The 21,884-nt window shown below is 51.4% G+C and overlaps 1 protein-coding gene across 3 annotated transcripts in view; it reads right to left on the bottom strand.

Annotated features, from left to right (window-relative positions):
- The window catches only part of TCTN1 (tectonic family member 1), a 71,275-nt gene extending 49,673 nt beyond the window's left edge, over positions 1–21,602 (bottom strand). The window contains exons 1-3 of one of the 3 annotated variants that reach the window (XR_016312633.1): positions 21,262–21,600; positions 14,529–14,649; positions 2,725–2,855 (exon numbers count right to left, since the gene is read on the bottom strand). Coding sequence is in view for 2 of the 3 variants with exons in the window: in XM_089676723.1 (XP_089532849.1) it covers positions 2,725–2,855; positions 14,529–14,649; positions 21,262–21,550 (541 nt within the window). In the remaining variant the exon portion in view is untranslated. Of the gene's footprint in view, positions 1–2,724; positions 2,856–14,528; positions 14,650–21,261 lie in introns of all 3 variants that reach the window. The other 2 variants (XM_089676723.1, XM_089676709.1) reach the window with 2 other exon arrangements.
- Between the last annotated feature and the right edge of the window lie 282 nt (positions 21,603–21,884).

The raw sequence follows: 21,884 nt of genomic DNA, 5'->3' as shown, positions 1-21,884 counted from the left end.
TATTATAAGAGCAGCCTACTTTAATGATCCCCCAATATATAAACCCAAGCGAGATGTAGATTATTATTATACAGTATTTATAAAGCGCCAATAGTTCGCTGAGCGCTGTACATTACAAAGGGGGACAGAACATGTGACAGAACAGTAACAATACAATGCAAAACATGAGAGGATCGAGGGCCCTGCTCTTTCGAGCTTACAATCTAGGAGGGAGGGGATGGTGGCACAGGAGGAGAAAGCTGTGAGGGATGGAGTGGTAGGAAGAGTGGAGGAGGTCGGCAAGTTAGCAGGGGGTGGGGTAGGCTTCCCTGAAGAAGTGGGTTTTCAGGGTGCGCCTAAAGGAGAGGAGAGTAGGTGACAATCTGATGGGTTGAGGCAGGGAGTTCCAGAGGATGGGTGACACCCTGGAGAAGTCCTGGGCATGGGAGGAGGAGACCAGGGAACTAGAGAGAGAGAGGTCTTGTGAGGAGCGGAGTGTGCGTGCTGGGTGGTACTTGGATTTAAGGTTGGCAGTATGGTGGACAGCTTTGTACGTCAGTGTTAGGATTTTGAATTTGATCCGTTGCGCAATCGGAAGCCAGTGGAGGGATTGGCAGAGGGGGGTGGCGGAAACGGAGCGGTTGGAAAGGTGAATGAGTCTGGCAGCCGTATTCAGGATTGACTGAAGCGGGGATAGCCAGCGGCGAGGCAGGCCAGTGAGGAGGGAGTTGCAGTAATCGAGTCGTGATATGATCAGGGAGTGGATGAGCTGTTTAGTGGTTTCTGGAGTTAGGAACACGTGTATTTTGGCGATGTTGCGGAGGTAAAGTCTGCATGAGTTTGTTAAAGATTGGACTTGGGGCTGGAAAGATAGGTTGGAGTCCAGAATGACACCAAGTACTCTGGCCTGCGGGGTGGGTTTGATGGTGGTGTTGTTGGACATGATGGAGAAGTCAACGGGGGATGGGGTCCGGGCTGGGGGGGAAGACAAGAAACTCGGTTTTGGAGAGGTTCAGTTTAAGGAAGTGGAGCGACACTGGATGTGTACGCACACACACACACACACACACACACACACACACACACACACACACACACAATTGCCCTAGTGGGGTAGCTATAAGGGTCTACTGGAGGGTAACATTGTTTGATTTGTATGGTTGTTGCTTCGTAGGTACCCATCACTTTACATTAGGGCTATAGCACCTACTCAGCAACATGAGATACCCAGCTTGGGATTTGAGGCTCCGGATGGTCTAAAGCCCTTTGATTGACAGTCAGTGTCATGTGGGCACAAATTACTAGAGCACTCTATACCTTACAGGGTATATTCAAAACTGGACTATTTGGTGCTCTCTACTCTTTATGCTAAAGTGTCTGTGCGGTGATCCCGCTTGAACCTTTCAGCCAGCTAGCAACTCTTCCACTGCATATTTCACCACTGCCCCCTGTCCTTCCTCCCTCTTTGCATGTCTCTGGAGAGGCGGAGCTTGGAATTTCTGGGTTCTCTGCCCAATGCCGCCTCTGTTTAGTGATATCCTGTACTGGGATGCACATTTCTGGGCTGAAAGGAAAAGGGAAGCCAAACACCCAAAAGCCAATCACCACAATTATTATAAAACACTTCCGCTTCCAGTAGCCATTTTCTAGATGTCCAACATACAGATGTATGATTTATTTATCTTACTTTTAAGGTAAGCATTTTATTTGAGATACATGACCACTATTTATTATGCTTTCCTTCTAAACTATTGAACCTTCTATATTATCATTTTGAACATGCATTCTCTACAATCAGACTGGAACTTAAGCTGGGTACACACCATAAGAAAATCGAAAAAGAAAAATTCCGTACGAGGAACGATCAGTCGAATATCTGTTCATTAGCATTTGACAGCCGATTTCGACTGTTCAGAGAAAAAAAAATAAATAAAATATGAAGGTGCAAGCTAGAACATGTTTAAGCGTATATGAACACCACGTTCAATTTTCGCTCAGTACAGTAATACTCGAATAGAGAAAAAAAAAAAAACGCGCATGCTCAGAAGCAAAGAACGATCTGGAGGATGGCAACAAACATAGAAATTGTACAAAAGAAATAACACTTGCCTATGTAAGCCATCAATTTTTGTACAAGTTAATACCATTGTCAGTTACATCATGATAATCACCTTTGTGGAAAAATCGGATGATCGTTCATCCAATTTCCTCATAGTGTGTACCCCACTTAAGGGGGAAATTCAGACTCTGTATTCTTCTTCGACGAATAGGATAGGAACAATCTTGCAAATCTGCTGCCCTGTCATACTAAAAAACCACGACTGTACAAAAAAAAAAAAGTGAATGCCATGCTACATTGGTTACAATCATTGTTACTGACACCATCACATCCATATTAATGTTGACTCCTAAATTCTGTAGTTTTGTTCCTCACTATAGGAACCTAACAGCGATACGTGATGCAGCAATTAAACAATGATCTTTGAAGAGCAATCAGATTTAACGTGCCAATTCACTCAATCTCTTGCAGATGATGCATTATAAAACATGCATATTCAAGATGTCCGGGAATATGAAAATTTGAAAGTGCAATGTTCGATCAACTCATCCCTAAAACAAGGTGTGTGCATAACCCAGTCAATTTATAATAAATAAAACGAACAAGCAAGTCATCTAGAGTCAAAATCAGGTACCAAAATAGTTGATTCCCTTTTATTGTACATATCTAAATTAGAAGGTACTCACAGTTTGTTGTTTGAACACAGAACACATTGGTGTTAACCAACTGCACTGTTTCTGTTACCATCTGAGGGATATTTGTAGAGGTATTGATTGAGTAGAGAACAGATTCCTGCATGCACAACTGTCTATCACCACTGTAAAGGAAAAAAAAAACACAATAGAGAGAGATCAAACAGTATGCATGCTGGTGATAACTGTTCTTTATAATACTGTAAATAACTGGCCTACACACGTTATATTACAAATAAAACATTGTCAAGATGGTTTAGCAAGATGTCAAAAGTTTGCAGCTCTAAAATGGAATTTGAAACCAGCAGTTATGCAATTGCCACTACATTTTAACATATATTTAAAACCAAATCCATTGTTTTAGTTTTGGACAGAGCAAGAGAATGATTAAAACTTCTGTCAGGGGATTCAATTTTTTTTTACTACCTGAGCCTCACTGGGGAAATTTCCCTTTACTTTCTCTCCCGAAGACACAACAGGAAGTGAGAAGAATGTTTTCCAAACTGATCCCCTCTTGTCACCAGGACAGGTGTCTCTATTGGAAGACTTCTCAACTCATGTTATGGTGACAACAGTAACGTTGTGAAATTTCAGAATTTTCCATCTCAAAGACAATGGTTATGAGAACAAACAGAGAATGAGACAGAATAAGGCAGACTGGGGCCCTAGGCAAGGTACCAGCCTTGTCTCTTCCCCCATCCCTTTAATGGCCACATTACATAACAAAAAACTACATGTGAATCTTCCCAAGTCTAATGGCAGACACGCCACTTTGACATGGAAAGACTAATTGCATTAACCCCTTGGTTTACTGCAAGAGTATGAAATTGGACCCTAGGTTACCCTCTAGTTTACCTTGTAACTAACCTAGTTCTGCAGCAGTGGCTGGCTCAGGTTCTCAGCAATTCGCTGAGAGGCTGAGCCAGGTGCCACTCCAGACTCTGGGGTGGATCCTGACTTTGAAGTCGGGATCTTTCCGCAGCCTTGACTAGCTGAGTGACATCAGTTGACAGCGGACTTTAGTCCGCTGTCAGCTGAAAACGAACAGCAGAATGAACTGTACTCCTGTGATCCACAGGAGAAGTACATCCAAAAACACTTTGGCTGTGCTTCTCCTTTAAAGTGTTACTAAACCCACAACAGTAAAATCAGTCTGTATATGCAGTAAGCATGCTTGTTATATTCACTGTGAAACCGAAGGGGTTATTCCTCCATATTGTGTAAAAAGGATGTTGATCCTGTCTTCACTGATCCTCACCTTCTTCCAGTGTCTCCCAAATATCTCCTGATAGAACAGAGGCTTGGGGGCAAGCTGCACATGCTCAGTTTGGTGGGTGTGTATTGCTAGAGAGTTTTGTTTTTTCTTGGGAGAGTGCATGTGATCAGCACTGTGCCAAGCAGCACTCTACAGACAGAGGTGCTACATCCTGCTACAGGAGAATGAAACTCCTCCTACAAGCTGTAACCAGTGCTCTGCTGGACACTGATATAAGTCACAAGACTACTCTAACTTCTGATGAGAAAAGGTATCCAGCAGTTTATATTTACTAAATTAATTGCATTTCCATGTGTGGTGTACTGTGGGAGACCAAATATAGTGAAAGCAGGGTCCTGGGTTTAGTAACACTTTAAGCTATTGTATTATACAGGTAATTATGATGCGAGTTTAAGCATTCATTTTGTGAGCAGGTAAAACACACTGACCTGGCAGTAAAGCCCTGAGATCTTTTCAGCATAATTTGTTTTGTTTCTACAAATGGAGTTCTGTTTCTACCAAGTAAAGTAAATCAGTGAACTGCTTTAAATTCACTCAGTTTCAGTGTTATGTAATCCACAACCAGATTCAGCAGGCATTTCACAGTGCCTCCAGGAGGGATTGCAACCTGGGAAATGGGAACCTAGGAAATTTGCAAAGAAGGGAGCTGGCCACAAGGACTGCCTGGATATGCTTACATCTTATATCTATAATTGTGCCATCATATTCTGCAGCACTTTGCAGTAGAATACACAGTCATCATACAGTACATAGATGGATATAAATAATCTGTTTGTCAGAGGTTACATTGTAACCATAAATGAAAGAATTTCATGTTTGACTAAAGTGTAGCTTGAATATATGAAAGTTTAGAAAGTGCTTCAATCATACTACTAGCCCCTGGGCTGGCAAAAACACATCAGTGAAAGCGTAGCCTTAGGTGTATGCTCAGGAAAAAGAAATATTCTGTCTAGAACAAGACAAGTATTTCAAATTTGACCCCACCTTCCTCTGTCTCAAATGAAGAACTGTATGTCCAGGTTTTCTAAATCAGATCCCTCTACACCAAAACTGGTTGCCTAACATATCATGTTCCTCTGGTTATTAAATTACCAAGTCTACATATTCTCAGTTGCTGTTGTGAACTGGTGAATACTATTACAATCACTGTAGTAGTTCAAATGCACTTGTATATACAAAACATGCATACAGCATATGGTCTGAAAATGTAAATCTATCAGCGCCACCTTGTGGATCTAGAGTGAGATACAGTTGCATGCTACTAGACGTGGGGCATTGAATTAAAATTCATGGAGGTCCAGTAAGTAACATTTTCACCCTGCAGAGGTCTGAATCAAGTTTGATTCTTAATGCACCTCTGTGCATTGGCAAATGCAGCGTGTTTTCACAAATGCCAAACCGCATGGTGCCACAGCACAATGTGGCTTGGTATAGAACAATTTAAAATAAGGGTCAGGGACTTCTTTTTGTGTGTGTCTGCATATAGGGCAGCCCACTGAAATGAATGGGCGGTCTACACGCAGAATGCAGAACATAATGATGTGAACCTAGCCTCAGATCCTGACTATTCCAATCAGTGTTCTCAGTCCCCCCTGTACATCACAACCCCCCCCCCCCCCGTTATATCACAGCCCCCTTTCACATAAACATCCTGCCCCCTTTGCATCACATTTGCAAACTTGACATCAGTTCCCCTTCACATTACAGTCCTCAGCCCCCTTTACATTGCTAACCTTGGCCCCCCTTCACATTCCTGTCCTTGGGCCCCTCCTTCATATCACTCCCCGTTCACATTCTTTTCCTCATCCCCTTTTTATATCAGCCTCCTTCACACTGCAGTGCCCAACCCCCTTTAATATCACCCTCCTTCACATTTCTGTATTTACCCCCTTTCATATTGCAGTCTCCAGACCCCCTTCATATCACCCACAGCTTCTCCCCCCTTCCCCAGTCCTTCAGCAGGGACATAGCCCCCTCCCAGTCCTACGTTACACAGGGTGGGAGGCAAGGCAGGTCTACAGCTGACATCTGGAGGCAGGGCAGTTTTGGATGAAGGGGTGGAGTTGCACAACTTTTTCCTGTCAACCCATGATTGGTTGCTAGAATCGTCTGCATCCTAGCACCCAATCAGTTCACTGGGGCAGCTCCTGCCCTCCATCCAGCACTGTGCTGCCTCCCAGTCTTAGCAGTTTATATTTACTAAAATAACTGCATTTCCACGTTGTGTGTACTGTGGGAGACCAGATATAGTGAATGCAGGGTCCTGGGTTTAGTAACACTTTAAGATCCTCTTGCTTTGCCTTTAAAGCTCTTCATGGCTTGGCACCCCATTATCTGTATGAACTTTGATCCACTTACTCCTCTCTCACAACTTCCGCTCCTCAAATGCTGGTCTGCTGTGTGTGTCCCCTACTTACCTACACTTGATGGGAGACAGAGCCTTCTGCTATTCCTATTCAATCAGCAGCTCTATTTTTCTGTAAAATGCATTGCAATATGGATACCTGGGAGGTGCTCTGTACAAAAAATGTGTACAGAACGCCCTCCCCCCCCAGCAATATCATTTCCTGCTTGTGTGATTGGCTCACTGGTTTTCCCAGAAGGTACAAGTCAGATTTTAGGCATCCCCTGAAAAAAAAAAAAAAAAGTAATTTCTGGCAAGATACTCCTGAAGGGAAATCCTAAGTCTAGGTTCACACCTAAGCAATTTCCGCAGGGTTTCGCAGAAACACACTACAGACCATTTAATATGATTTCCTATGGGACACGTTCACATGGATCATGTCGGGTCAGCCTGGTCAGACCGAGTGGTTACCCCAATCCCCACCTCCCCTAGTGACCTATATGTTAAAGCCCTGGAGGGTGATAATAAGAGAGAGAGAGACTAAGCAATTGGTGTTCCTGTTTTCTCTTTCTGAATCCCCAAGTGGAACCCAGGAGGCATCTGATAGACCTCTTTCTGTACCCGGGGGTGTGACGGACGCATGATCGCCGTCACCAATATGTGACGATCGCGGCGTCAGAATCAGCCCTTCTCACCAAACTCGTGACCGAAGGACTAGCCAATCTAAAACCGTGATGTCACGTGCGTAACAATGCCACACCCAGCTGTACCCTGCACAACGATTTTCCAGCTAATTGGACCACAATCTATGTACCGGCAGCCTGAGCGATTGTTACTGGGTCAGGTTAATTATGCAATTAACCCTTCACACTGCCACCACCTCCTTTTTGTACAGAGAAAGAGGAAACTCAGCAATATCAGCTATAACACTATAAAGGTTGAGATAATCGTCGGTATAGCACGGTCACCGCAGGCCGGTTATACAGAGGGTTAAAACAAACACAGTAGCGCTCTTTTTAGAGGCAGAAATTCGTAAATTACAATAAAGAGCTATAGAAACAGTTCAACACTTTCAAAAGGAAAGATTTATTACTAAAAGGTCAAACGGGTGCAATAAAAATATTTACAGAAAAAGATGTAACCAATATATCTATATAAATATAGAACAACAGCACAGCAAAGAGGTAACAGAAAGAAGGTTAAAGGGTTAAAGTACTTGCCAATCAGCCTTGGGTTTGCAGATCAAGTTTCAGAGAGAAAGGGCATGGGTCTCCCCAGGTGGTAATGATGTTAAAATGGGAGAATTCTTCAACTTAACTTTTCTTAGGCCTAACAACCCAATTTGTAGTTCCCCAGCAGGGGGTGTTTCTGAAGTCAAGGACCAATACCCCGTGTAGGGAGGGATCATCTGGGCGTAGGCCTAAACTAGAGCCAAAATCTCATATAGCTCATACTTTGGCTCATAACTTTCCATATGTATAAGTGACACTCCACTCGTGAGTAGATTATTATGCGGACACTTCTGAGGATGGATTAGATATTAAATATGAAATTCTACACTGAATGGTTCACAAGATCTACTTTTCTGCTTTCCTATGTATTCCAACCACGGAGAGTGACCTATCAAAATGTTTGTCTCCTCTTGGCCAATCTGATGATATGCCTGGTTTTTATGTAAGTCTCCCATATTCCAAGATAGGAGACATAGGGGAAAAATTGTTTTTTTAAAAGGTTATCTGGTTCAATGTCTTTTGAATTTCTGGGAAGACGGTGTTATCTTTTTACGAGGTGTTAAATGGCACAGGTTCTTTGGACAGCAAGGCCCCAGCTTTTATAGCTCCTTGCCCCCTGCTGGGCTTTGGCCTCCTGTGACACTCCTAACACATACACACACACACTGGCCAAATGTCATTGTGCCTCTCAGAGAGGGAAGGGGGAGAATGAGGGGGAAATATGTTTGTCAGGATGGTTAACCCCTTCGCCAAGATGGAGGTTGAAGCCAAAATGGTTGAACCGCGTCCATCTCTGGGTGTACACCTGCCACAGGGGGCTCTTGCACCTCTAGGAAATGTGGTTATTGTGGGGAGAAGCTAGCTAAGTCCCATCCTAAACCGTTTTGCTATAGATGCATTAACAAGCAAGCAGGGAAAGAGGCTTCAGGCTTGATGAAAGATTTCCTAGCCTCTATGCAAGTGGAGATGGTAGCCACCATCCAGTCTTTTCGAACCTCGGTGGCACACCTGCAGGGCTCAGGCCAAGAGGAGGTAACCTCTAAGTAAGGGCTGCCCTCATAGGAAAGCCTTAATTCCAGAGGGGGCCCCAGTTTATTCCTCCCGTCTTCCCAGATGCTTCTTCCAGCCCAAACCAGGGATGAAGAGGAGTGTAAGGGAGAGCTGGATAGTCAGCCTAAATCAGACCACAGTTCAGGGGAGGTGGACCTAGATTTGGGTAGTGAGGCAGGTGAGGAGATGAAACCTGGCATGCACTTCTTTCTGCTGGAGGACTTGGAGGGCCTCCTTCAGGTGGTTTACGCCACCAAATAAATCCCAGAAACCTCCAGAGAGACCTCAGCACAGGACACAATGTATAGGGGCCTAGTTAAAGCCCATGCAGGGGTGCTCCCCTTCCACCAATCCCTAAAGGATTTAATCCTACAAAGAATGGAAGGATCCTGAAAGGAGAATGGTCAGACCTAATACTTGGAAAAGAAGGTTCCCCTTTAAAGAGGAGGAGGACGATAGAATATTTAAGATTCCGAGGTTGGATGCTGCGATGTCACAAGTTACCAAGAGGTCTGATCTCTCCTTCGAGGATTCAGGGAGCATTAAGGAAGGCATGGGAAGCTAACACATCTGCCATGGCCCCAGCTCTGGCAGCAACCTGCATTGCCAGAAATAGACTTGTGGATAGAAAGGCTGACCAAACACCTGTCGCAGGGGGCCAAGTCAGATGAAGTGCTAGATTCCCTCTCAGATGCTAAGCGGTCTAAGCCTTTAAAGCCCCAGCTAAAACAGCCGCACTCATTAATTCAACCAGAAGAGCTATCTTGGTTAAAAGTATGGGAAGGAGCCTTAACTTCGAAAGGTAAACTATGTGGTCTCCCCTTTGAAGGCTCCCTGCTATCCTTCCTTTTGGACTAGCAGCCAGTCCAAGGATTTTTACAAAAATCCTAGCTGAAGCAGTGGCACTCCTGCACCTTCAGGGGATATCCCTGATTCCCTATTTAGATGGTCTTCTAATCTTTGGTCCCTCTGCTGTCCAGGTGAAGGCAGATACAGGGAGGGTGATCACCAGCCTGGAGTCTCTAGGCTGGATAGAGAAATCCTCTCTGGAGCACGTCAAAACCTTTTTAGGGACACAAGAGCTCAAAAACTCTCTTTCTACTGAGAGACAAAGTGCAGAAGATAGTCCTGCCAGTGAGCGACTTGATAAGTCTCCTTTAAGCTCCCCAAGGGAGGTCTTGAGGGTGCTGGGTCTGATGTAGACAGCCATTCCCAGCCATAGTGTGGGCACAATTTCACTCAAAAGACCTGCAGTCCTTCCTTCTGTCCTTCTGGGACATGAAGAAAAAAATCTCTGGACAAAAATGTTTGTCCTCACTCCACAGATAAAACCCTCGCCAGAATGGTGGGTAACCCCCAGCAGTCTGCAGGAAGGCAGGACCCCTAAAAGTGGTCACAGATGCAAGCTCCTGGGGGTGGGGTGCTCACTTGGATGATGCCAAAGCCCAAGGTCCTTGGGGCAAGGCAATTTTCCAGTCTTCGTCCAACTCCAGAATAGCAGTAGGCGAAGCCCTGAAGACATTAGAGAACTGTATCTCAAGCAGGGAGGTTTAGGTCAGCTCCAACAATGCCACCACGGTGGCCTACCTGAACCATTAGGGTGGAACCAGATCCAGACATTTTCTGGACCTAGCCAAGGAGATCCTGGGTTGGGCCGAAGGAAAGGTTCTTTCCCTAGCAGCGGTTCATATAAAAAAGGGACAAGGAGAGGAGGGAGGGAGGAGGAGAAGAGAGGAGAGACACACACAAATGGCCTAGATGCCTTGTCACAGATCTTGCGGTTCAGGCTGGCATGGAGGACCCTTGGAGGCTTTCCAATCCTTCCAGATCTTCTTCAGGGACCGGTGCTTCACCCCAAGCTGAAGTTCTTCCAATTGACGGCACTAGCGAGTGCCAGATCATAAAGGATAAGGGTTGTTCGGACAGAGTTATAGAAAATCTTTTGTTCATGGTGCAAACGGAAACAGGTATCCTCTTCTTCTTTTCTTATAATCCTGGAGTCTCTCCGGGATGGTGTTGAGAGAGGGGTGGCAGTTAGCACCCTTCAAGTACAAATTGCTGCAGTTTCAATTTTTCTTGATGCTAGATTAGCTAGACAGCCTTTAGTTAAATGGTTTTTGGTGGTCAGGGAAAGAATTACCCCAGCTACAAAAGAGAGGTTTCCACCGTGGGATCTGACCAGAGTGCTAGAAGCCTTATTGAAACACCTTTTTTAACCAATAGTGGAGGTTCCCTTTAAGTTTTTGACATTAAAATTATCTTTTTTGTTGGCTATCACCATGGCTAGAAGAGTTGGAGACCTACAAAATTTGTCGGTCAAAGAACCCTTTTTGTTGATCCTGCCAGATAGGGTCACCCTTAGACCAGATCCGACGTACATGACGTTATCTAATAGGACACAGGAAAGAACTTTGCCTTCCTTCTGTGATAATCCCAGGAATGCAAAAGAAGAGAAATTCCAGGCGTGATGTGCGGAGGGGTCTCCTCACTTATCTGCATAGGGCCAAAGATCTTAGGAGGTCCGACCATCTGCTAATTTCTTCTGCTGGACCAAGGAAGGGATTTCAAGCCTCTATGGCTTTGTTCTCCAGGTGGATCAGACAAACTATTGCCTTAGCTTATGAGAGTTCAGTTTCCTGCACCAGCAAAGGTAAAAGCTCATTCAAGCAGGGCTATGGCCACATCCTGGGCGGTAAAAGCAGGGGCCTCCTGGGAACAGATTCGCACTGCAGCCACCTAGTCCAGTCAAGACACCTTCTTGAAACCTTACCGGATTGAAGTGCTGTCGCGTCAAGACTTAGCCTTCGGCCGGAAGGTGCTGCAGGCCGTGGTCCCACCCTAAGGTAAGCCTGTGGTTACTTGCTTATCCTCTCAGGTGTGCCATCCTGGAAGGTAATAGGAGAAAACCAACCGTTAGACTTACCGGTAACAGCATTTCTACTAACCTTCCAGGACAGCAGGCCTACTTCCTGCCCTATTGAGGGAAAAAAACAACCCCTCCCAAGTTAGTAATTGGTGAGTGCCTATGTAGAATTATTTCTAATCTCTTTCTGGATTATATTTCCTGTTAAGATTCATTTTTTTTTAATTGTATACTATAAAAAGTGTTATACATACTCTCATTCCACAGAGATAACTTACTATGCGTTTGTAAATGTATGCTTTTATTTAAAGGCTATGTTCACCTTAAAAAACAACAAAAAAACAGAAAAAAGCGCATTCATTTATTTTGAAGCCTGCAGAGCATTGCACCCATGATCAGCAGATATCAGGCTCTTGCAGGATCTCAGTGTAGCTGTCTGCCTCTACTTCCCGGGTACTACTTCCAAGGCAGACAGTTACTGGAGAGCAGGATGATCAATGAACTATGGGAGCACTCACCAGCGCCCTTTCAGTTCATTGTCTGCCACAATGGCTGACGATACTTTTAGTTCTTTCATTCATAAAACTCTGTGAATAAATGATGCCACGTGTAAACGAAACACCCCCGCACAGCCGCATTTTTTTTTTTTTTTTACAGTTGTGACAGAAGTTGTGAGAAGATCCCTTGCCCGCTGTCACAGTGGAGGAATGGAGGGGTGTGGGCAGGTGTTCTTTGGTAACATGTTAAGTCGGTGTAACATGTTACCAAAGGCGAACATATCCTTTAAACAAACTTGATCAAAATAATTTAAGAAAAAGAATACAATACATGAATATTAATGTATAAATTTCTTATTGACCAAATAGGGGTCTCGGGAAACCAGGTAGATTCTGAGTTTCCGCCTATTCAACTATAATAATAAAAAATATAAAAGAACTTCAATCATTCATAATGACTAATGCATCCATTTGCAATCATTTACAACTAGAGTCTCAACTCTGCACCATGAGGTGTGTCTTGTGCATGCCTTGATTCTCTGTGCATCACCCCAACACTGTCCCAGAATGTGGGATGAGAATAGCAGAACTGCAGATGTTGGGCTAAACACCAATCTCTTCTTACTCTCATTACAGCAGCTCATGCATGTAGACACTCCCGCTATTAGAATCATTTAAAATATATGACTAGTGCATGAAGAAGGATTTACAATCATTTACAATAATTACACAGGACACTGCTTAAAAATAACTGCACTCATTTTTACCAGAATAAATATGGAGTATATGGAGGTATTTACATTTGTCTGGAGTTTCAATTTAGAGCCCAACGCCTGCCAAAATGTATTTTTTTAGTATTGCATTGAGTGGGAAAGGGATAGATCATCTGGTAGGTTATTATTTGTGGTCTATGTCCACAAATAATATTTTTAGTGCAGGAAATCTCTATAGTTAGGACACATACTGTAAAATGCTTTCTGTTTTCAGTAAAAAGGGTTTATAATTTCTGTTGGGTGATTATTACTGGCTGTGTCTTTCAGCCCCATTATTATTATTATTATTATACAGTATTTATAAAGCGCCAATAGTTCGCTCAGCTGTACATTACAAAGGGGGACAGAACATGTGACAGAACAATACCAATACAATGCAAAACATGAGGGGATCGAGGGCCCTGCTCTTTCGAGCTTACAATCTAGGAGAAAGGGGATGGTGGCACAGGAGGAGATAGCTGTGGGGGATGGAGTTGTAGGAGGGTGGAGGAGGTCGGCAAGTTAGCAGGGGGTGGGGTAGGCTTCCTTGAAGAGATGGGTTTTCAGGGTGCGCCTAAAGGAGAGGAGAGTAGGTGATAATCTGATGGGTTGGGGCAGGGAGTTCCAGAGGATGGGTGACACCCTGGAGAAGTCCTGGAGGCGGGCATGGGAGGAGGAGACCAGGGAATTAGAGAGAAGGAGGTTTTGTAAGGAGCGGAGTGTGCGTGCTGGGTGGTACTTGGATATTAGGTCAGTGATGTAGTTCGGGGCAGTATGGTGGACAGCTTTGTACGTCAGTGTTAGGATTTTAAATTTGATCCGTTGCGCAATCGGAAGCCAGTGGAGGGATTGGCAGAGGGGGGTGGCGGAGACGGAGCGGTTGGAAAGGTGAAGGAGTCTGGCAGCCGTATTCAGGATCGACTGAAGCGGGGATAGCCAGCGGCGAGGCAGGCCAGTGAGGAGGGAGTTGCAGTAATCGAGTCGTGATATAATGAGGGAGTGGATGAGCTGTTTAGTGGTTTCTGGGGTTAGGAACGTGCGGATTTTGGCGATGTTGCGGAGGTGGAGTCTGCACGAGTTTGTTAAAGATTGGACTTGGGGCTGGAAGGATAGGTTGGAGTCCAGAATGACACCAAGTACTCTGGCCTGCGGGGCGGGTTTGATGGTAGCGTTGTTCGATGTGATAGAGAAGTCAATGGGGGGGTGGGGTCCGGGCTGGGGGGGAAGACAAGAAACTCGGTTTTGGAGAGGTTCAGTTTAAGGAAGTGGAGCGACATCCAGTCTGATATGTCGCTCAGCAGGTGTGTGATTCGGGCGGAGACCGAGGGGGTGAGGTGGGGGGTTGAGAGATTGACAGCAATCCTCCTAATTTCTTTTTCTGCTGTCACAGGAACAGAAAGTGACATTAAATTTACCCAGTGGGGTTACAAACAGCCATAAAAACTCAGTCTATCCAAAACTGAAAAAAGAAACTCAGAGGTCTTCATCTGCAAAATATTGAAGCTGGAGGGTCGGCATGACAGCCAACAATCATGTTTTCCATGATGAATAAAACTGGCCTGAGCTCAGAGTTGCTTGGCGTTTTCAGCAGCAGGATGCCAAGTGTGTTCAGTCTTGTACCAGTTACCCATAGTACTCTACAGCTGATTGGTGGGACCCCCCAAAAATATAACTCAGCATTCAAAGATGTCAAATGACAATTGTTTTAAGACAACTTCAGCCATTAAAACTAAAAAGACAGTTGTACTGATAATATGTTTTTTTACATGAAAAAAATTACTTACGTGACCACAGAAACCGAGCATTCAGAGAAGACACTGAAGTCAGCAACAGTGCAGTCAGGATCACAACAGCAATTAGCATCACACTGGGCCACCAACAGATCACAAACACACAGGCTGGAAGCTAGGAAAAATAATGTGTCATTAGATTCTAACTGCTGCATATCATGTTGGGTGCACCAAGTGGACATTAGCATACCATACCCGTGTACCCATTAAACAATCATACCGACGGCATTTGAGAAATGATATTTCAGACCCAGATACTTGATAGCAATTCACTAATGCACAGAAAAGAAGCTTCACATAGGCCACTTCTATACATGCCCCTTTGATATGTGAGGCAGTGGGGAATGCCCCTGCGGAAGATGATTGGCCCATTGACAGTGGGCTTCCTGGTAGACTCGCTCATATAGGTTTAAACCATAATCCAAAAACACCTGAGCTCATCACTATTCCTGATCTTGTGTATTCACCTTACACACTGAACAAGAAAGAAAAAAAAAAAAAAAGCAGACATGCACTTTTTTTTTTCTATGATGCAGCACACCACAATGCATGCATACTTCGTAGTGGATTTTCCACTATTTGCTGGCTCTGAATTGTCCTGATACAAGGAGCAGAACCTGCACAGGGGGCATAGCGTGATGATATGCAAGGAGGGGGAAGAACTACACAGGGGCCTGATTGGAGCAGAGGGAAACTATACAGGGGCCCTGATACGGGGGGAAGGGGGGTGTCTGGGTTTCACTGCCCAGGGGCTCTGATTTGAGGGGGATACACAAGGGCCCTGATATGGAGGGCGGGAGAACTACACTGGACCCCTCATATGGGGGGGAACTAAACAGGGGCCCCAGAATGGAGGTGGGGGGCAGAACTACAAAGGGGCCCTGATATGGGGGGAAATAAACAGGGGCCCTGATTTGGAGGGATGGGGGGGGGGGGGACTACAAAGAGGCCCTGATATGAGGGAGAGGGGTGAGAACTAAACAGGGGCCCTGATAAGGTGGGGATAGGACTACACGGGGGCTCTGAATTGAAGGGGGGGTGGGGGACTACACAGGGGCCCTGATATGGAGGGGGGGGAAACTACACAGGGACCCTGATATGGAGGGGGGAGGACTACACAGGGACCCTGATATGGATGGGGGGGGAACTACACAGGGACCCTGATATGGAGGGGGGGGGGGGGGGAACTACACAGGGACCCTGATATGGAGGGGGGGGGAACTACACAGGGACCCTAATATTGGGGGAGGGGGGAGGTACACAGGGGCCCCGATACGGAGGGGGGGGGGAACTACGCAGGGGCCCTGATACGGAGGGGGGGGAACTACGCAGGGGCCCCGATACGGAGGGGGGGGGGGAACTACGCAGGGGCCCCGATACGGAGGGGGGGGAACTACTCAGGGGCCCCGATACGGAGGGGGGGGAACTACTCAGGGGCCCCGATACGGAGGGGGGGGGAACTACTCAGGGGCCCCGATACGGAGGGGGGGGAACTACTCAGGGGCCCCGATACGGAGGGGGGGGAACTACTCAGGGGCCCCGATACGGAGGGGGGGGAACTACTCAGGGGCCCCGATACGGGGGGGGGGAACTACGCAGGGGCCCCGATACGGAGGGGGGGGGGAACTACGCAGGGGCCCCGATACGGAGGGGGGGGGAACTACGCAGGGGCCCCGATACGGAGGGGGGGGAACTACGCAGGGGCCCCGATACGGAGGGGGGGGAACTACGCAGGGGCCCCGATACGGAGGGGGGGGGAACTACGCAGGGGCCCCGATACGGGGGGGGGGGACTACGCAGGGGCCCCGATACGGGGGGGGGGACTACGCAGGGGCCCCGATACGGGGGGGGGGGACTACGCAGGGGCCCCGATACGGGGGGGGGGGGGACTACGCAGGGGCCCCGATACGGGGGGGGGGGGACTACGCAGGGGCCCCGATACGGAGAGGGGGGGGGACTACGCAGGGGCCCGATACGGAGGGGGGGGGGACTACGCAGGGGCCCCGATACGGAGGAAGGGGGACTACGCAGGGGCCCCGATACGGAGGGGGGGGGACTACGCAGGGGCCCCGATACGGAGGGGGGGGGGGGACTACGCAGGGGCCCCGATACGGAGGGGGGGGGGGACTACGCAGGGGCCCCGATACGGAGGGGGGGGGACTACGCAGGGGCCCCGATACGGAGGGGGGGGGGGACTACGCAGGGGCCCCGATACGGAGGGGGGGGGACTACGCAGGGGCCCCGATACGGAGGGGGGGGAACTACGCAGGGGCCCCGATACGGAGGGGGGGGGAACTACGCAGGGGCCCCGATACGGAGGGGGGGGAACTACGCAGGGGCCCCGATACGGAGGGGGGGCAGAACTACTCAGGGGCCCCGATACGGAGGGGGGGGCAGAACTACTCAGGGGCCCCGATACGGAGGGGGGGGCAGAACTACTCAGGGGCCCCGATACGGAGGGGGGGGCAGAACTACTCAGGGGCCCCGATACGGAGGGGGGGGCAGAACTACTCAGGGGCCCCGATACGGAGGGGGGGGCAGAACTACTCAGGGGCCCCGATACGGAGGGGGGGGCAGAACTACTCAGGGGCCCCGATACGGAGGGGGGGGCAGAACTACTCAGGGGCCCCGATACGGAGGGGGGGCAGAACTACTCAGGGGCCCCGATACGGAGGGGGGGGCAGAACTACTCAGGGGCCCCGATACGGAGGGGGGGGCAGAACTACTCAGGGGCCCCGATACGGAGGGGGGGGCAGAACTACTCAGAGGCCCCGATACGGAGGGGGGGGCAGAACTACTCAGGGGCCCCGATACGGAGGGGGGGGCAGAACTACTCAGGGGCCCCTATACGGAGGGGGGGGCAGAACTACTCAGGGGCCCCGATACGGAGGGGGGGGCAGAACTACTCAGGGGCCCCGATACGGGGGGGAGGGGCAGAACTACTCAGGGGCCCCGATACGGGGGGCAGAACTACTCAGGGGCCCCGATACGGGGGGGGCAGAACTACTCAGGGGCCCCGATACGGGGGGGGCAGAACTACTCAGGGGCCCCGATACGGGGGGGGCAGAACTACTCAGGGGCCCCGATACGGGGGGGGCAGAACTACTCAGGGGCCCCGATACGGGGGGGGCAGAACTACTCAGGGGCCCCGATAGGGGGGGGGCAGAACTACTCAGGGGCCCCGATACGGGGGGCAGAACTACTCAGGGGCCCCGATACGGGGGGGGCAGAACTACTCAGGGGCCCCGATACGGGGGGCAGAACTACTCAGGGGCCCCGATACGGGGGGCAGAACTACTCAGGGGCCCCGATACGGGGGGCAGAACTACTCAGGGGCCCCGATACGGGGGGCAGAACTACTCAGGGGCCCCGATACGGGGGGGGCAGAACTACTCAGGGGCCCCGATACGGGGGGGGGCAGAACTACTCAGGGGCCCCGATACGGGGGGGGCAGAACTACTCAGGGGCCCCGATACGGGGGGGCAGAACTACTCAGGGGCCCCGATACGGGGGGGCAGAACTACTCAGGGGCCCCGATACGGGGGGGGCAGAACTACTCAGGGGCCCCGATACGGGGGGGGCAGAACTACTCAGGGGCCCCGATACGGGGGGGGCAGAACTACTCAGGGGCCCCGATACGGGGGGGGGCAGAACTACTCAGGGGCCCCGATACGGGGGGGCAGAACTACTCAGGGGCCCCGATACGGGGGGGGGCAGAACTACTCAGGGGCCCCGATACGGGGGGGGCAGAACTACTCAGGGGCCCCGATACGGGGGGGGCAGAACTACTCAGGGGCCCCGATACGAGGAGGGCAGAACTACTCAGGGGCCCCGATACGGGGGGGGCAGAACTACTCAGGGGCCCCGATACGGGGGGGGCAGAACTACTCAGGGGCCCCGATACGGGGGGGCAGAACTACTCAGGGGCCCCGATACGGGGGGGCAGAACTACTCAGGGGCCCCGATACGGGGGGGCAGAACTACTCAGGGGCCCCGATACGGGGGGGCAGAACTACTCAGGGGCCCCGATACGGGGGGGCAGAACTACTCAGGGGCCCCGATACGGGGGGCAGAACTACTCAGGGGCCCCGATACGGGGGGCAGAACTACTCAGGGGCCCCGATACGGGGGGCAGAACTACTCAGGGGCCCCGATACGGGGGGCAGAACTACTCAGGGGCCCCGATACGGGGGGCAGAACTACTCAGGGGCCCCGATACGGGGGGCAGAACTACTCAGGGGCCCCGATACGGGGGGCAGAACTACTCAGGGGCCCCGATACGGGGGGCAGAACTACTCAGGGGCCCCGATACGGGGGGGGCAGAACTACTCAGGGGCCCCGATACGGGGGGGGCAGAACTACTCAGGGGCCCCGATACGGGGGGGGCAGAACTACTCAGGGGCCCCTATACGGGGGGCAGAACTACTCAGGGGCCCCGATACGGGGGGGGCAGAACTACTCAGGGGCCCCGATACGGGGGGGGCAGAACTACTCAGGGGCCCCGATACGGGGGGGGCAGAACTACTCAGGGGCCCCGATACGGGGGGGGCAGAACTACTCAGGGGCCCCGATACGGGGGGCAGAACTACTCAGGGGCCCCGATACGAGGAGGGCAGAACTACTCAGGGGCCCCGATACGGGGGGGGCAGAACTACTCAGGGGCCCCGATACGGGGGGGGCAGAACTACTCAGGGGCCCCGATACGGGGGGGCAGAACTACTCAGGGGCCCCGATACGGGGGGGGCAGAACTACTCAGGGGCCCCGATACGGGGGGCAGAACTACTCAGGGGCCCCGATACGGGGGGGCAGAACTACTCAGGGGCCCCGATACGGGGGGCAGAACTACTCAGGGGCCCCGATACGGGGGGCAGAACTACTCAGGGGCCCCGATACGGGGGGCAGAACTACTCAGGGGCCCCGATACGGGGGGCAGAACTACTCAGGGGCCCCGATACGGGGGGCAGAACTACTCAGGGGCCCCGATACGGGGGGCAGAACTACTCAGGGGCCCCGATACGGGGGGCAGAACTACTCAGGGCCCCCGATACGGGGGGCAGAACTACTCAGGGGCCCCGATACGGGGGGGAGGGGCAGAACTACTCAGGGGCCCCGATACGGGGGGGCAGAACTACTCAGGGGCCCCGATACGGGGGGGCAGAACTACTCAGGGGCCCCGATACGGGGGGGCAGAACTACTCAGGGGCCCCGATACGGGGGGGCAGAACTACTCAGGGGCCCCGATACGGGGGGGCAGAACTACTCAGGGGCCCCGATACGGGGGGGGCAGAACTACTCAGGGGCCCCGATACGGGGGGGGCAGAACTACTCAGGGGCCCCGATACGGGGGGGAGGGGCAGAACTACTCAGGGGCCCCGATACGGGGGGGGGCAGAACTACTCAGGGGCCCCGATACGGGGGGGGCAGAACTACTCAGGGGCCCCGATACGGGGGGGGGGCAGAACTACTCAGGGGCCCCGATACGGGGGGGGCAGAACTACTCAGGGGCCCCGATACGGGGGGGGCAGAACTACTCAGGGGCCCCGATACGGGGGGGCAGAACTACTCAGGGGCCCCGATACGGGGGGGCAGAACTACTCAGGGGCCCCGATACGGGGGGGCAGAACTACTCAGGGGCCCCGATACGGGGGGCAGAACTACTCAGGGGCCCCGATACGGGGGGCAGAACTACTCAGGGGCCCCGATACGGGGGGCAGAACTACTCAGGGGCCCCGATACGGGGGGCAGAACTACTCAGGGGCCCCGATACGGGGGGCAGAACTACTCAGGGGCCCCGATACGGGGGGCAGAACTACTCAGGGCCCCGATACGGGGGGCAGAACTACTCAGGGGCCCCGATACGGGGGGCAGAACTACTCAGGGGCCCCGATACGGGGGGAGGGGCAGAACTACTCAGGGGCCCCGATACGGGGGGGGGCAGAACTACTCAGGGGCCCCGATACGGGGGGGGGCAGAACTACTCAGGGGCCCCGATACGGGGGGGGCAGAACTACTCAGGGGCCCCGATACGGGGGGGGGGCAGAACTACTCAGGGGCCCCGATACGGGGGGGAGGGGCAGAACTACTCAGGGGCCCCGATACGGGGGGGCAGAACTACTCAGGGGCCCCGATACGGGGGGGGGGCAGAACTACTCAGGGGCCCCGATACGGGGGGGGGGGCAGAACTACTCAGGGGCCCCGATACGGGGGGGGGCAGAACTACTCAGGGGCCCCGATACGGGGGGGGCAGAACTACTCAGGGGCCCCGATACGGGGGGCAGAACTACTCAGGGGCCCCGATACGGGGGGCAGAACTACTCTGGGGCCCCGATACGGGGGGGAGGGGCAGAACTACTCAGGGGCCCCGATACGGGGGGGAGGGGCAGAACTACTCAGGGGCCCCGATACGGGGGGGAGGGGCAGAACTACTCAGGGGCCCCGATACGGGGGGGGAGGGGCAGAACTACTCAGGGGCCATGATATGGAGGGGAGGCAGAACCATACAGGGGCCCTGGTACGGGAATGAGAAGGATTGCATGGGGCCCTAGCCTGGTGCAGGGAGGGGGTGGATGAGCACAGGGGCCGCTTGGAGTGTACACCCCGGGCTGGCAGGCAGAATGTCACACCTTCCTCCTGGAACAGTGAAGATCGGTCTATGCCCCCAGGTCCACCTACCTGCCCCAGTCTTGTGCCGTCAATAGAGAGCCTAGTAGCAGGTAGTGAACTTACCACTGCTCACCAGGACGGGGACGGAGCGAGTCTGAACTCCATCGAATGACTCGGGCTCTGCGCCCAGTACAGGGGGCTGGCTGTCAGGTGTCAGGGCCGGGGTGACAGGCTGTAGGGTGGTAAAGCGCCCCTCTGTCCCATTCTCCAGCAGCTCCCACACCTCCGTCTCATTGTCAGCACGGATCCTCTCTATGGCGGCTCCGCTGTCAGGCTGATCAGTCCCGGAGAGATCCGTACAGCCAACCTCCAGCACACACACAAGGACCAGAAACGACCACAGAGGATACATGGCAGCTTCCTGTCAGTTGTTGCTATAAACATCCAGCGTGAAGCCGGATTCCAGGAAAAGCGTCACGATACTACCCACGATCACTTCCGGGGCATGGTTGGAGAGCAGGTCATGGACAGATTGAACAGGAGTCCCTACAGCGCCCTCTGCTGGGCCCAGCTTGCAGTGCCTAATCGAAAGGAAGAGCTGAGCCAGCAGGAAATGTAGTGTGTAAGCTCTAACAATGTACTTCTCTTATTTGGTTCCTTTTCTGTCTGATAATATACCATTCAAAGTGGTTTGGTATATTTGTTACCTGCAGAAATCACCTGTTGAGCTTGTCAGCTGATAACCT

The sequence above is a fragment of the Staurois parvus genome, unplaced genomic scaffold, assembly GCF_062004578.1.
Source record: "Staurois parvus isolate SC_StPar_1 unplaced genomic scaffold, SC_StPar_1.0 ptg000014l, whole genome shotgun sequence".
Classification (NCBI taxonomy): Eukaryota; Metazoa; Chordata; class Amphibia; order Anura; family Ranidae; genus Staurois; species Staurois parvus.
Note: the sequence above shows the minus strand (reverse complement) of the source record. Positions and strands in the feature narration are given on the sequence as shown.